Source organism: Chanos chanos, chromosome 5, assembly GCF_902362185.1.
Source record: "Chanos chanos chromosome 5, fChaCha1.1, whole genome shotgun sequence".
Lineage (NCBI taxonomy): Eukaryota > Metazoa > Chordata > Actinopteri > Gonorynchiformes > Chanidae > Chanos > Chanos chanos.
In genome coordinates this window covers 11,029,228-11,045,488 of record NC_044499.1, presented here as the reverse complement: position 1 = coordinate 11,045,488, position 16,261 = coordinate 11,029,228, and the positions used below count along the sequence as shown (strand labels likewise).

The window sequence follows — 16,261 nt, the reverse complement described above, 5'->3', positions numbered from 1 at the left end:
TGTTTATTATTTAATCAAAATAATCAAATTCTTGTATTTATTATGGACTCAAGCCTTTAAATGAGTAGCGATCAACTTAATAGTGCAATACTGACACTAGGTGAGTGTAGCCGAGTGGTTATTAAAATTTTATTATTTTTCAGAATTTTTTCAAAAGTACAATATAACAAACAGACCTGCTCACAGACCCCTTTAAGTGTTTGCTAAGAAAAGCAACCATTTCATTTCCTCCCATGTAGTAGAAAAAAATAGGCTTTAAAGTGGTACTACTAGCACCAGTCTAGTGTGAATAAAACGGCTGTGGATATCCTTATATTGTTTCTTTTAAGCACATAAATTCTGTGTTGATTAGTTAGTTAGTCATTTAGTCCATTAATGTTTGCACCTGCACATGACTGAGGGTAGAGACATGTGTACACTAGTTTACTTGCTTGGAATGCTCTTAAATGTTAGCATGAAAAAACATTTGACATGAATCCCTTGAAATCTTGCCAGTCAGTCATGACTGTCTCCTGTAAAAAGCACCGAGAAAAAAATAATGTCATCATTATTTTTAGTATCTGTGTGTTATTTTGTGAGACGTCTCCCATACAAAATACATCTACATAGGTGTTAATGAATTCCCTCTCACTGGTCCCATGTTGGCAAAAGAAATATCAAAAGCAGAGAGATCTCAGAATTTCCCACTGGCCAGGGACAAAAGAAAGCGTGGCACTCTGATGAATGACGGGGTGATGGTGGAGAGCCAGGACAGGTATGGTACCTGTGTCAGGAGAAATTTCAGTGTGGTGTAGTCTACCACACTACGACCTAAGTTGAGAGAGAGAGAGAAAGACCACATGGAATTATTAAGTAATTTCTTATTTATGTGATGAACTTAATGTACCTAGATAGAAGAGCAGGTTGTGCATGTGTGCCTGCGTGTGAATGAAAAATGTACTGAAGCAATAAGTTTTCTGCTGATTTACATATTCAATGTATTTTTCTTTAAAACTGATGGACTAACTTCTAATCAACCCAGTCCACAGTATGCAGTTAACCTCATGGTTGATAAGAAGGTCATATATTATTGATCGGTGACTACACAAGCATGTTGAGTGCAAAAAAAAATGCAATGTCCTGTGACTAGCACTAAGACATTACCCTTGCTTCCAAAGTTCTAGTTTTCACTAATAGAGAATGGGCTGCTGTCTCAGAGCAGAAGTAGGCAGTGCCTCTCAAGAGCTGTAACATTTTTTTTCCTTCGACCTAATCTAATATGTCTGGTTCTCTTTCATGCAAGAAGTTTTCAGGATCCTGATTAAGTTAATTACATGTTCTGTGTTGCAGTGGAGAAAAATCTACATACACTGTGGCGATGAAAAAGGATGGACGCCTACTCTAAGCGCAGTTAGTATTTTTGTTGCAAACACAAGGCCACTGTAATAATCATTACCTGCTTAAGAACTGGAATTGTCTCACGATGAACAGAATTAATAGTTCAGTGACAGCCGAGCAATAAAGTCCTCATAAGCCTAAGTTATTGCTTCCTTCCTTCCTTTGTTTTGTTGAAGAAAGTGCAAGGTTTGACCATACTTGAGGGACAACTCAGTCGGAAGACTTGATGTAATCTGCACATTTATCAAAAAATGACAAAGTCCATCTTTGTACATCTCTAAATGTAATGTGCAAAATATACGTTGACTTACCATCAACATCTTTTAGCCCATAGCGCCTGGCCAGATCACATGTCATCAAAACTTTCCCAGTCAGCGACATGAGATTTCTATCTGTGTGACCATCAAGAAAGGCAAAACAAAGGCATTCACGTAAAGCTAGTGTCTAAAACAGACAGGTATTGGTACTCAGGATGACTAAAATCCTCATATTCTCATCAGTTGATTGAGATGTAAAATTTAATATACAAACATTTACACATAATATTGTCACAGTATCCACTAACATAAGACAGTTGTCATAGTTTTAAATGGTAGTTCATTTTATACACCAAAAGATCTTACCTTTGGCCAGTTCAACAATGCATTTCCCACTGAATTCTGGGGTCTCTCCATTAACAAATGCTTCTTTTATCTGAAAAGGTGACAAAGACAAATCCAGTTAGCATCAGTAACAACTTTCATCAGTTAGTTTGACCATCTATATCTTCAAAATTCCCTGAAAATTTTATCATAAGAGTAATGTTGTGCAGTTACCTTAGATTCGACACCTGTGGTTGACTCTTTTTGAAGGACAAATTGAGAAATCAATTCAGTCTGCACTGCCCCTGGCCACAGGCTGACTGAGACAACCCCTCTATTCTTCAGCTCTATTCCTGTGTCTGCAGCCATTCTGTCACACTGAGAGTGACATCAATTTAGGTCTCATATTACATAAGAAAAGGTAAAGGTAGAAAAAATATGAGGACGGTTGCAAGTGTAATTGCATGTTGAACCATACCATTTTGCTGAACAACTTAAATTCTTGTTCACTTTGTGTCAACAGCATGCCAAACTGAAAATGAGAGAAAAACTTCAGCGGAAATAGAAGATTCTTACTGCAGCTTTGCCGACTCCATAAGGCACATTGAAGAAGTAACGCAGTCCGCCCATGGATGAGATGACGACTATCAAGCCTGTACCGCGTGCAACCATGAGTCTCGCAGCATAAACAGCACAGAAATAGTGGCCCCTAAATGACAGGGAGATTGATGCCAATGTTTGTGCAACATGTTCCTAATCTAAGCTTTTGAAACAGTTCAAATATATTATGATATTTTCTTAAAAGCTAAGTAATAGTTTGGTGATCATTTCCAAAACTGCGTTTAGAGTTCCAGATACCATCAAAGTTCTTCAGTACCTGAGCCCGGTATTATTGATTGAGTCCCAAATAGCTGGATCTATCTCCCAGAACTTTTTCCCCATGTTTTCAAAAATGGCCTGTGAGCACAAATAGACAGAATACATTTAACAAAAATCACTACTTCATGAAATACTGAGCACTGCAGAAAGTTCAGTAATAGTGGTGCTCACACAAAAACGCGCCACATTCACCATAGAAGAGAACAGAATCCTGTGATCACACACACACACACTGTGAACAGTGAGCAGTGACTTTATCCTCTGCATTTAAACCTGCGCCCAGGAGCACTTGGGGGTTAGGTGCCTTGGTGCCTTGCTCAAGGGCACCTCAGCTGTGGATGTTTCCTGCCGGTTCTTTACCAGGCTTTACATAATATAAACATAAGATCATTGTTACTCACAAAGGATTCCCTCGGGCAGCTGTGGCCTAGAGGTTAGAGAGGCGAGACTGGTACCGAAAGGTTGCCAGTTCAAGCCTCCGAACCGGCAGGAAAACACGGGCGATATGCACGGCTGAGGTGCCCTTGTGCAAGGCACCTAACCCCTAACTGCTCCCTGGGCGCTGCACTGCGGCTGCCCACTGCTCCAGGTTGTGCTTGCATGTTCATCATCACTGCCTTGGATGGGTCAAATGCAGAGGTCAAATTTCCCCCATTGTGTGGACAAATAAAGTAAACTTAAAACAATACATTTAATGCATGTGATAAACAGATTTAAACATCAGATGTCACAATTCTTATACTTATAGATAATACTATGTCATAACCTTAATTTTGCATTCTAGTATTCTGGAAGAACCACAAAGATATCATCAGCATTTACATAATAAAACTTATATAAAGAATAAACTCTTTGTAATTTAACTGTTTAATGAATGCTATTCTGGACAGTGTTTAAGAATTATATTGCACTTGGACACCATCATTCCAGACAATCAGACATGTCAGACCGCAAGTTTTTTTCACGGTTTTCACCTAAAAGGAGGATGTTATGATTATTTGTACTATTTTATTCCTTTTGTTTTACATCACAACATTTTGACTGTAAACCTGCATGGAAGAAAAGTTCATGCAAAATGTCTTTTAAGTTCTTAAAGTGATTTAGTACCTGCACACCAGCGTAGGCATTGTTGACCAGGATGTCCAATCTGCCATTTTCATCTCGCTCAACTTGTTCAAACAGGCTCCTGATATCATCATCTTTTGATGAGTCACACACAACAGGCACACATTGGCCACCTCTCTCTCTAACCTACAGTGCAAAATATAAAAAGCAACAGGGCACAAAGATTGCAAATCAGTTAAACTCTAGTTCAGTTGTTAGTGATTCTTCCACATATGAACAGAATTGACCAAAAAATTTGGGACTCGTACGTAAAAATGAGACTATTTGAATATTGAAATATGTCTATGATATCAAATCTTGCTCTGTCCCCACCTCAGCAGCAGCCTGCTTAAGCGTCTTCTCCTGTCGACCAGTAATGTATACTTTAGCTCCAGCCTCTGACAGCTGCAGGGCAATTCCCTTGCCAATGCCCCGTGATGCACCAGTCACCACACAAACCCACCCAGAGAGTGCCATCTGCTAATGCTTTGAGACACACATATACCACATCCTTACTATTTTAACATGAGGAGGTTCTAAAGAGCCCCACCTCCACCAAAGTAATATTCACTTTAATGCATTTGATGTGACGTATTTAATACAACTAAGTAATGTATACAGGTTGAAAAATACGAGGCTTGTTTATCGAAAAAAAACCTCTTCATGAACAAATGCGCCATCACCCGACAATCTGAAGTCATTGCATTGCCTTTATCTCTTGATACCCGTTACATAAACACGCCGTATCGGTATCTCGGAAAAGATTTTAACAGGTTTACTTCGATCGACTATCCGACATACGTCAATGTTTAGATCGAATGATTTCTGGCGATTTAGTTACACTGTCACTGCAGTAAGAACATGCCGAGGAAGAACTGCGGCGTCACGTCCAAAAGGCACCACAACAAAACCATTAAGTTGCTACATTAAGGAACTTCGTATGACAAGTTCTTTGCGTTGTCCAACAGCTTCCACAATACAGTTGTTCACATAATTGGTTGCAAATTGTGGCAAAACGCAAAATATACACCTACCAACACAAAGCCTTCCCTTACGATAGAGCGACTCGAAAACGTGCTGTAACCAAAAGGGCAAAGTTTTATATAAATCCTTGATAAGCAACAGGAATGTTGCAGCGCTTTACCGTAATCTGTCCAGTACACGAGCAATGACGTTTACAAAATTTGCACTCTCACCGAGACTAGTTTGCACGGAGATTTCTGGACGGAGTAAACTGCCTTGTCATCTTGGGGAAGACGTGTCTCAAGGAAATCGATGAAACTGTGACAGTTGGGAACGTTGTGTAACATCGTCTGATTGCTGCAATGTTCGCTCTTTGGGCATGTTCTTATTAGCTGTGATAAACGCGTGTGTTCATAAGAAATAAAAAGAAGTATTTTTTCAGTCCGAACTCTAAAAAAAAACCTTTACGAAGAAATAACTTATGTTTGACCAGTGGTTTAGTTTAGGGTTAAAAAGTCGATTGTCACCTTTACCACGTGGTAATTCGGTGTGTTTCGTTCGGGATTCCTCCCTCTATTGTTCCCCTTTGTTGTTTCTTTTTTGCTGTTAATAGTCGACAATGGCACATCATACTCAGTGGACAAACTCTCTTTTAATTGAATGCAGATTTTGCATACAGGTGAACTGTATTACCAAAGTAACAAGGAAACGAAGAAACAAACAAAAAAAATATTCTCCTTGATGCACAACAGTACAGGTACCCGACATGGGTTTCAGTTGTCGTTGCATGTATGATTTCCCCGGAACAGATTGATGTCTGCCCGTTCGGTTGAAAAACAGAGACACCAACATGAACCCACATCTCGTAAATAACTGTCTCAAAAGTAGCGCATGTTTGGTCTGTTGAAATTAAAATGATTTAACAACGCAACGAAATTCGTCCACCTGCAGAGGACGGGATTGAAGAGGGAGTGCGACAAATTTTGCTTACTGAAAGGCGTTGGGTCCCAGTTCCTCAAGATAAACCAGGGGTTCCCAACCTTTTTTGGCTGGTGACCCCACCTTGATGTCACAAAACCTTAGCGACCCCATTCATCCACAACATAGACACGTTTTGATTTGTATGGACTACTTTGAAATACAATGTTACTAGTAAGAGTTCATTTTACACCTTTTATTTATCTGACCCTAGTTAATGAGACGGTTAGGCCTGCACATTGTGCTGTAACCTGTCAAAGTTCGGTAGGAGAGACAGCATATCTCATCTTTGCAATCACATCCAGTCGGGAACGGTACTTGGGCTTCATGCTCACAAGTGCATCAAATCTGGCCTCACACAAATACGTGCTTCCAAAAAGAACCAAGACTTTAATGTATAAAATTTAATGTATACATGTATTTTTGTATGGATCAGTTGTGAGATATTTCAGGCGACCCCACCTGTTGTCGAGACCCCAAGGTTGGGATACGCGGAGATAAGCAATTTTTCAAAGGAAATGTTTTGCGGCAAGAACGCATACAAAGGTGAACAACAGTAAGACAATTTTTCTGAGGAAGCGTATCTGTTAAATTAATTAGTCATTGCCGTATTGGATGTCAGTAAATCTGTCGAAACATTTCAGGTCGAAAAAAGCTTTATTAAAAGAGACGTGTACCACAACCGAATTCTTATCAGCATAATTAGATACTTTCTTTATAACCGGGCAATACGTTGAAGCGAATTGAAACAACAGACAGATGAAATAAGCAAATTTTACACATCCTCTTCGTGTGCCACCTCCACCCTGTGTACTGTGTTGCAAGTGTGTCTTTTTGGCAAGATAATGATCTTAAATTGCTTCATTATAAACTATTTTGTAATTCATAGTTCCTGTTTTTGAATAATAAACTAGTAACATGAGCTGACTACCGAGTTTTAGAGACTCCCTTTCTTTCAGATGGATGTCAAGTTATGTGTTGTACCACCCTGAATTGTGAATATGGTTAATATATTTTTAGCAGTATCGTGTGTCATTGAACAAGGAGTCTCATTTGTTCTCTGTTTGTGTGGATTTTTGAAATTCAGTATGAAACCATATTGTATCGTCACATTGTCTTTCAAGTCAGTGACAGGAAGGGGAGAATGAAACATAAATACATTGGAAAAAAAATACCAACAAGGATTTAGATCCATTTGAAATAATAATAAAGAATCTACTGCATCCGCCCCACAAGCAAGAGAGTTAAAAGATGCTTTTGAGATTAGTCTGTTGTGAAATAAGCAGGGCCATGACTTTTAGAAACAACAGCTATATAAAAGAGGACAGTACCACAGCGAGGACAGTGAGATGATAATCATGCATGCAGCTATGGGCTGGACACAAGGGCTCATCCTGTCCTCTCTCTTCTACTTGCTACACCAACTCACTTTGGGGCATGGTAAGCTGCTCTGCGTTCTGCACATCTCCATAATTGTCTACAAACACAAATAGCTGTATAAGGAGTTAATTTTTTTTTACGTATTTAACTTGAATATTAAGGGCACTTACGGCTGTGCGTGTTAAGAAGCAATGAAGAAAGGGTGATTGTCGATAGGCAGGCGAGTTAAAATGAGTAATATGGGGTTTTACGGTCTGTTGTTTTTGGGGTTGTCACATCATTTTGGAGTTGGTATTCATTTTGAGATCCAATCTGTCAATTATCTGAGGCTCTACTCTCTCAGACTGCCCTTCCCGGTATGTTAGAGTGGCACATCACGAGGCATCAGCTTCTTTTTGAAGGTTATACAAAGCATCATAGTTTAGAGATTATGTAGAGCTGTACTTTGAGTGTGGTATCAAATTTGGAAAAGGATCTCTATCAAACAGGTTTTAACATATTAAAATCTGTATATTTTCCCCCAGGGCTCTCTACAGTTAGAATTGGTGACATCCCTCTCAGTGACAAGACTGACTGGGCAGAAATTGAGCGTCTCTATAATCTGACGGTGAGACACACAGACAAGATCTAACACACAGTCACACACACACACACACACACACACACAAGCTTTAATTATACACTGACCTCAAGATGAAACGAAAGGCAATAACTATCTACAAGCATAAATTCTAGGTATCATTCTCTTTGTGGACATCTATATCTTTTGCACATGTAAATTTGTGTGTGTGTGTGTGTGTGTGTGTGTGTGTGTGTGTGTGTGTATACATGTAAATGTGTAAATGCTTTACAGGTATATGATGGTCCTCGAGCAAAAGAAAACAAAGACAAAATGATCACAGTTATAGAGGTGAGATGTTTCCATTTGTGTGCTTACATTTTATGATTTTGTTTTCATATTGTCATATCCAATAATATCTAAATTATATTTCCCTTCCAATGATGTCTGGCATTCTGAACTATATTTATATATTCAAACTGACTTGTTTTACTTTTTTCTTTAGACAACATACATAAATGTTTGTGATGGTAAGAACATTTTCTTCAAATGCAGTTCAAGTCGGATTTTACCACTGAATATCAATTAAATTATTAAATATAAAATTCAGTTATTCAGCTCATTTAGTAATAGCAAATCTATTGTCATTCATTGTTTCCTATATGTGAAGAAATAAAGAGGCGATTTAATAATACAGATGCCCTAAGCATGGCCCTAAAACCAAGCATAAATATGGACAAAATAATGTGTACATATACAATTACATCTCATAGTCAGATTGATTTATGAAATTTTAAGTCTCAATTCAATGTCACGGTTATGTATCAATGTGTGTTTTTGGCTTATTCAGGCGTCTCTTTGCGATCTAACTCCTGTTATGCAAAATTTGACAGAGCAGTCTCAGTCATAAATAATAACTCTGTCGTTCTTCTTTCCCAGTGTTAGAAATGGAATTAGAGGACTGTAAAGAGAAACTGAAATCTGCTTCAGGACATGGTGAGCAAATGAACCTGGATGTTTTGTGTAACTTTACTGACTTCAAGGGGCATAAAAATGAAATACCCCACTCAGCCTGAGCTTGTGCATTTATTCGGAAGCACAACTCTCTTAAACTCCACGAAGAGCAAAGCAGACGCAATGAAGAAAGCGATATCTACCGTTGAGAGGGACTGAAATAAAATATATATATTTTTAAAAAAAATACAAATCCAGAGAGTGGATGAATGTTTGAAAGACACAAATCTTTTCTTCCATCTGACTTCAGCCTGCTCCTTCTTTAGCATTCAGTTTATACTAGTTGTAGTCCAACAATAACATTCCCTTGAAAACCAGCTAAAAGTACATTGAAATCACTAAAGCAGCTACAAAGAAAGGGATCGCAAAGATGTCAACTCCACAGTGTCTACACTGTACAAACTTTCTGGATTAATCAAGCATTAATTTCAAATAATATTTGTTTAAAATAAATACTTATCATCAGCACTTTCAGAGTAGGATGTTACATGTGCCGTTTGCAATGTAAACAGAATTCTAAATGAATTAAGAAAGCCACGAGCTGATTTAGGGTCTATTCATATGTCAAATTTCAGTGTAAAGGTGACTTCCCATAGATTTTTATGTCTCAAGTCAGGTCAATGTATAGCACATACAGTACTTTTAGACTGGTTTTAATCAATTATTTTTGATTGTGTACCATACAGATCTTCACATTCAATTGCAAAAGATCATTGATGCGCTGGAAAGTCACGCCAGTGGTTCTGTTAAGGAAGGTATATGGAACTCATCACTGAAATGGTGCTTTAGTTGGCTGCATGGTTTTATATAGTATATGCTTTCTAATTCTATCACTTACCTAACTCCTGCTTAAACATCACTAATAAATTCTGATCTGCATGGTCTCTGTGGTTACACAAATAATGCTTTAACATATATTTAATTTTCCCATGACTCTTCTGTCCCCTTATTCCCTAAAACAGACTTTGTTCCTGCTTTACGCCAGGGACTCCCCTTTTTTGTATAGGGGCTAAGGCAGTGCCCTTTGCAAGAACTTGGCTTTGGCAAGTGTAGCACTTTATTTGAGCGCATACCCTTGCTGACATCAATCGTAGCTTAGCCAAGCCCAAACCCCCAACCCTCACATTGCACCTAACCAATTGAGCTACATTCCCTAAAACAAACAAAGTACTCTAATTCCATTATCTAACAACCCATTGCTGGGCCAGAGGGTGAGCTCTCACTTTTGAATCTTTGCTCATCACAAAGTTTCTCTCTACCTTAGCCAAAAGAAGTTTTACCTTGTCACAATTCTTGCTCTGTGGGAGTCTCGGGCCTGGAATCCTCTAAAGCTGCCTCATCACAATGCTTGTGTAAAAATAACTATACACGTAAAATAGAATAGAAAAGAACTGAATGAACATTCTTCAAGAAACCTATTCCCATTCTTATTCTGGCTGTATATTAAGGACACATAAAAAAATAACAATGACTAATTTAATCAATAGTGTCCTGATCGTTTTTATGTTATATAAGAGTGCTCTCCTAACTAACCTTTCTCTGCAGTTTTGGTGATTCTCAAAGAGTACATCAAGCTGAAGGGAGAGGAGATTGAATTTGCCAAAGATCCCAAAAAAACTGAAGGTATGAGCCAGTGCTATCTCTCTTTGTCTGTTTCATTCATCCCCTGTATTTTTAAGCATTTTTAAATCTCTTAGAGCTCACGGAGAAGCTGAAGAAAATGGAAGAAGAGCTGAAGAAGCAGAATGAGAAGGTCACAGAAGCAAATGATATTCTGCATCTGAGTAAGTCAAATTTAATGGTTCATAATTTATGCGGTTTAATATTTCAAATCTCAAACTGAGTGAATTTTTTTTTTAAATAAATGTCCCTTTTTCATGTAGTTTTTGAGATAACAAATCTGCAGGAAAAGATTCAAAACCTGCCGAGTGGAACTGGCGGTTCAGCAGCAGAGACACTTGGAAGTGAGTAAGGTCTAGTTTGAACTATTTCTTAAAGGTCTTACTTTTTATTTGTAAGAACAACAAAAGTTTTTTTTTCCACTATGTGATTAATTTATTCTGTATGTACATTATATTTTCTGAATAACAGAATTAAAGAAAGAATTGGAGAACAAAATGAAGGAACTGAGTACTAAGGGGAGCGATGTCGCCAAACAAGGTAAGCTTGTTAAAACTGAAAACTGAGGGATTTTGAAGTATAGGTAAAAAAAATTGTGGTTCTGTACTTGCAAAAAAAATAAAAAATAAAAAAAAAATATATATATATATATATTGCGCAGATAGATGTCAGCTGGGAATGTCATAACAAAGCAATTTTGAGATTTATTACATGTTTAAATCCTTTGAAGATTAAAGATTGAAAGCAAAAGCACATTTGAGCACTCTAATACATTCTGCTGTGGTGTGATTTGTTTTTAGTAAGATTTCTTGTTTATGCTTTCAGCTTTAAAAATATATCTACTGCAAAATGATGTAATGAAGCTACAGCTAGAAATAACACAGCTGAACAAAGCGAGGGTCCTCATTGATGGTGAGTGTGCATCATCTGATGATCTCCACAGAAATGTTGTTGTTTTACTCCAACTAACATAACATAACATAACATAACATAACATAATACTTTGAACTATTTGTTAGTAAGCCCTGAAATACCTTTGTCTTTGTCAGATTTGAAGCAACTGCTGCAGGAATTGAGAAGGCGCCGAGGGGATGCAACCAGTGGTATGGAGAGCTGCCCTTCAAAAATGACAGAAATGCCATGCCATAGACATCAATTTTGTAGCATCAACAGTCACATTGAGAATTAGACTGACTCAAGGATAAAAGATGAAAATGCATGCTAGTGCATTTATTTTACTGTTAAAATATCTCTTTAAATTTTTATGATATTAAAGACACCCCCCCCCCCCCAGGCCAAAAGTCTCATTTCAAGGGAATAGAGACGCTGTAGTAAAGAATGGACTTCAGTCTTTCCTTTTGAATTCTTAGAGGCAGAGATCCTAAAACTGGAAGGTGAAATGAAGGACATTCAACTACAACTGCGTGTTTTGGAAGCCAAAGTTTCTCCCATTGGAGGTACTGAAAATTTTGTAAATGCATTTAAGAGTGAAGTGAGCTGATGCTTTTGTTGTGTGTATGCCTGGAATATTTTGTTGACACAGATGCTTTCTCAAGCAGAAAAATAATTTTTGAGATCTTATTCATTTATTCTTTACCCTGCATTACTCAGGGAAGACAAGAGAGTGGCAGGAAAAACTGAAGGCACTAGAGAAAATGATATCAGAGCTGAAGACGGGGAAAGGTTCAGACCAGGAGCTGAGTAAGTAAAAGTGCTTAACATGACAAATGTATGAAAATGAATGAGAGGATGTTTATGTATGAATCTGGATAATTCTTTGAGATTCCCAAAGATGTTCCATGTCAGAACAGTTATTAATCAAATGTATTGTATTTTTTATTTCCAGTTTACAAACTTGTTACATTGCAGAGCCAAATGAGCCTCAAATGTTCATCTTCTCAGCTTGATGCATTCAAGAAACAGGTAGCAGTAGAAAGTGAGGCTGCAGGTGAGCTTTTTTTTTTTTTAATCACTGAAAAGCTCATTGTCTTGCCTTGCATCCAGAAGTGAAAACTGTATGTGCCTTATCACACCTGTGAGATATGAATTTAGCTACATGGGAGAATGATGGATGACAATTCATTTAGATCACTTATTAAATACACACTGCAGATACCTGTACATAATCTATTGTGACTAACCAATGAAAATATTTTAATGAAGTCCTATATATAGGTCAATTAATAAATTATTTGTAAATGCATGCAGGTGTTACTGAATAGAAAGTACACATGTCTGATAATATTCCATGGGTTGTAATATTTATCAAACATTAGCAATACAAGCAGAAGTGATTGCCAGAAAAGAAGAGACAAAGAAGCTGCAGTCTGAAATAGAGTGTAAGTCTAACTTATTTGTTTTAAATAAGCTTGTTTTAAGAACAATGCATTAGACAGATACCTGAACATGGTACCTGATGGGTTTTTTTTCCCTATCTGCAGCTTTAAAGAAGCAGCTGGAAAGTGGTTCGGGAGCATGCAGTAGCCTTGAGAAGAAGTACGAAGGTGAGATATGTAACAGTGTAACGATCTTTTTATGCTTTTCCAAAAGCATTAATTCGGTTCAGAGAATCATTCATCTGACTGAAGAAACTGAGAAGATAAAGAAATGACGAAAAACAAGGAAAAGTAGTGTTGGCTTCCAAAATATCTGGTGATGTATTAATATCTTGATAATAAAGTTGTGGTTTAACTTTAGAGTAGTTGTCCTATACGCATTTTGGAAATGTGGTGGAATTCTTGACTTACAAACCAGTTTACCTATCTACTCTATCAGACCTGCAGAAGAAGCTGAAAGAGAAGGAAGGGGAGATTGAACGGCTGCAGAACCAAATTCAAGGTGAAACAAGTCTCTACTAAGTCTGACCTACATAAAGTGTAGCTACAGAATATGAAAAAAGATATAGTAATTAATGATTATCCAAAAAAGACCATGATATTTATTTGCAGAGCTGAAGAAACAACTTGAGGGGAAGACCGAAGAGTGCAAAACACTTCAGGAGGTCACTGATGGTGAGATGCCTTTTTTTCGTGGTCTGTTGACAAACAAACTGAAATCAAAGAGGGCTTTAATTTAAAGTGCTGACTATGTAAGTTCTGTTACCATTAAAAGAAATCAAGTCATTACTTAATTTTTTTTAAAAAAGCTGGACTGTAAAGACTGTGAGTGATATCCATTTTGTTGTAACTGTTAAGATGATGGGTCTTTTTTATGCTTAACAACTACCTTTTGATGCATTCATTTACTCAGATTTCTTCCGGTAAAATAAATGAATAAATAAATAAATAAATAAATAAATAAAACGAGAGTATGAGGGATGCAAGTGATGAGAAATTATTAGGTTACATTACATAAATGAATTGCTCCACTGAATTCATCCAGTATGACAACATGGTCAGTATACGAAAGCGCTTCAATCGTATTTAAGTTTTTCAGAACGACAGCGTTTCATTATTTCTTGAGTTTCCAAATCCTGTCATGTTTACACAACGCCAACGGAATGAAAGATTCAAAATGATCATATTTGTGTTTAACAGAGTTGCGATCAGATTTTGAAGAAACTGCTAATAAGCTGAAAGACAAAATCGCCAGTCTGGGTAAGTGTAGAGGAAGATATTAAAGTTTTTACACCTTGCGGCATCCCTTGTTCGGTCACTTTTATGGACTACCACATATTTCAGGGTGGTAACATTCAAGACTTTATTTTCTGCACTTGCCTATACAGTTTTACAATTAGTTTCCCAGTTATTACAATTTGTTATAGAAAATTACCTATGAAATAAAATATGATAAAAAAGTGTTTATTATGTGACCATGAATAACAGTTATTCGATCAATAATTCAATCAGTCATCGATAATTAAACTGGTGAAAATAAACACAGATACATACAATTTTGCTCTATAGTATAGTTTGTTCTATAGTACACAAAGACGTTAATCCAATTCTGCCACTTTGCCCTTTCAGTTCTTGAACTTAAAATGCTTCATACTGAAACGGAGGGCCTGAAGAAGAGCATTGAGGCAAAAACAGGCAATATTGATGGTTTGTACCACAGTTCCTCTCCTCACTGTCTGTTAAAGACGCCTCAATATGGGCTTTCCAATGGAAAAAGATTTGGGGATGCGATTAATCATTGTCCTTTCATTATCTTAGGTCATGTGTAAATTAACTGTATTTTTGGCTAATGGTAAAGTGAAATCCATGGTCCAGTGGTTTGTTTGGTTTTTTTTTTTTTCAATAAAATTTGAATCCAAAAATGTGTATCCCTTTACATGCCCTTTTATGGAACTCGGTATGTTCACAGAGCTGAAGAAAAAGCTGCAAGCAAAGGATAAAGAGCTAGAAAGGGTCAAGAAAGAACTGGAAAAACAAGCTGGAGATTCAAAGAAATGTGAGTCGATGTCTGAACGTGTTGTCTTTATCATTAATGGCAGTTACAAAATAAACATCCACAAATATGTTTCTTCTAATGCATCACTGTGTATCATCTATCTGTGTCTATTTAACACACACTGTTTTGTGGAGACAAGTTCATTTCATAGTGAAGATCAAAGAGAACATTTGTGTTGTGCTAATACTAATTAGGATCAGCAGCTTCAAATTAAATTTTCATACGGTAGACAAGAGTAGCATCAATGAAAATGTTGCAATGTACAAGCACCCCATATTTCTTTGAGCACTGTGATAGAATCAGTATAAATAAAAAAATTGAACCACCACTATACAACAGCTTATTAGTTTCCCGCTGCACATGCAACACTGAAAGTAAAATTACTCACTATACCAAACGGGTTCCACTGCTCCGCGTGAATGTATAGTATGGCTCAGATTTGTGACCTGGAGTGCTTTTTTCCTCTTAGATATGAACATGATTGTGCTGATGAGAACACTTTGGGAGAAACAAAAGAAAGACCCCTCGCTAGACCTTTTACACGAGATTGCTGGTAAATACTGCATATCGACATTTACTTGCGTCTGCAGAGTATTTTTTCTTTAACTTTTCAGTCCTTGGATTTCTTCTAAACATATCCAGCTACACATTCTGTAGTACTATCAGAAGTAATAACAGATTTATCTCCCTTGACACAGAACTGGAAAAGAAATTGGATGACGTGCTTGATTCAATTGGAGAGGAGACTGACGAGCCAACTAAACTAAGTGAGTTAAGCAAATAGCTCATTAATGTGCTGCACATATGTCCTTCCTTCTGTTTTTTCACTCTTCCAGATTACATAAAGAATGAATTCAACATGTAGTCTAGTCGTTTGACAGCTTTCTTTCATTTTTCAGAAATTCATAGATCAGTTTGGTATCTGTTAAAACAGCTTTCTCGGAGGCTAGTATATCGCCAAGTCAGGCCTCATAACTGGCTAAAGTGATGTGTTTCTCCCACGTTAATATCAGAGAAAATGCAATGAAGGAGATGTGTATCTAAGCATGAAACGTACCAGAGATTATCATGATAATAATCAGAACCTGGTAATGGAACCAGAAACATAATAATCAGCACCAGACTGTAGTTTGAACATCATCTTGTCAAACTGTCTACACTATCCTCAGCTTTCTGCCTGTAGAGCCTGTAGAGCATTGGTTTAAATGTTTATTGTCAACTGTTGTGCTGTTTCAACATAACCGTAGTCAATTCCCTGATTGTTCCTTGCAGCAATACGGATTGTTAAATTAATGGATGAAGTGGCCAGACTGACAGAGGTACAGGCAGAAAGAGAGAAGAAATACAATGAAAAGATTGCTGGTGAGTAGCATAAATAATCTCCTTATTGACTCGTGAAAATATGTCAGTCGAC

The 16,261-nt window shown here is 37.3% G+C and overlaps 1 protein-coding gene across 1 annotated transcript; it reads right to left on the bottom strand.

Annotated features, from left to right (window-relative positions):
• Window positions 1–101: 101 nt before the first annotated feature.
• dhrs1 (dehydrogenase/reductase (SDR family) member 1) lies at window positions 102–5,076 on the bottom strand. The gene is made up of 9 exons (XM_030774029.1): window positions 4,976–5,076; window positions 4,275–4,427; window positions 3,945–4,088; window positions 2,836–2,915; window positions 2,535–2,667; window positions 2,193–2,336; window positions 2,001–2,070; window positions 1,689–1,769; window positions 102–810 (listed from the first exon to the last, which is right to left on the bottom strand). The coding sequence occupies exons 2-9, from the start codon at window positions 4,416–4,418 to the stop codon at window positions 674–676; spliced, it is 933 nt and encodes a 310-aa protein (XP_030629889.1). The 5' UTR covers window positions 4,419–4,427; window positions 4,976–5,076; the 3' UTR covers window positions 102–673.
• Between the last annotated feature and the right edge of the window lie 11,185 nt (window positions 5,077–16,261).

Coding starts and splice junctions, on each gene's coding strand:
- dhrs1 (XM_030774029.1), bottom strand. CDS start 4,418: ATGGCACTCTCTGGGTGGGTTTGTGTGGTGACTGGTGCATCACGGGGC. Junction 4,089..4,274: donor TTAAGCAGGCTGCTGCTGAG/GTGGGGACAGAG, acceptor TTTGCACTGTAG/GTTAGAGAGAGAGGTGGCCA. Junction 2,916..3,944: donor ATGCCTACGCTGGTGTGCAG/GTACTAAATCAC, acceptor TTGTGCTCACAG/GCCATTTTTGAAAACATGGG.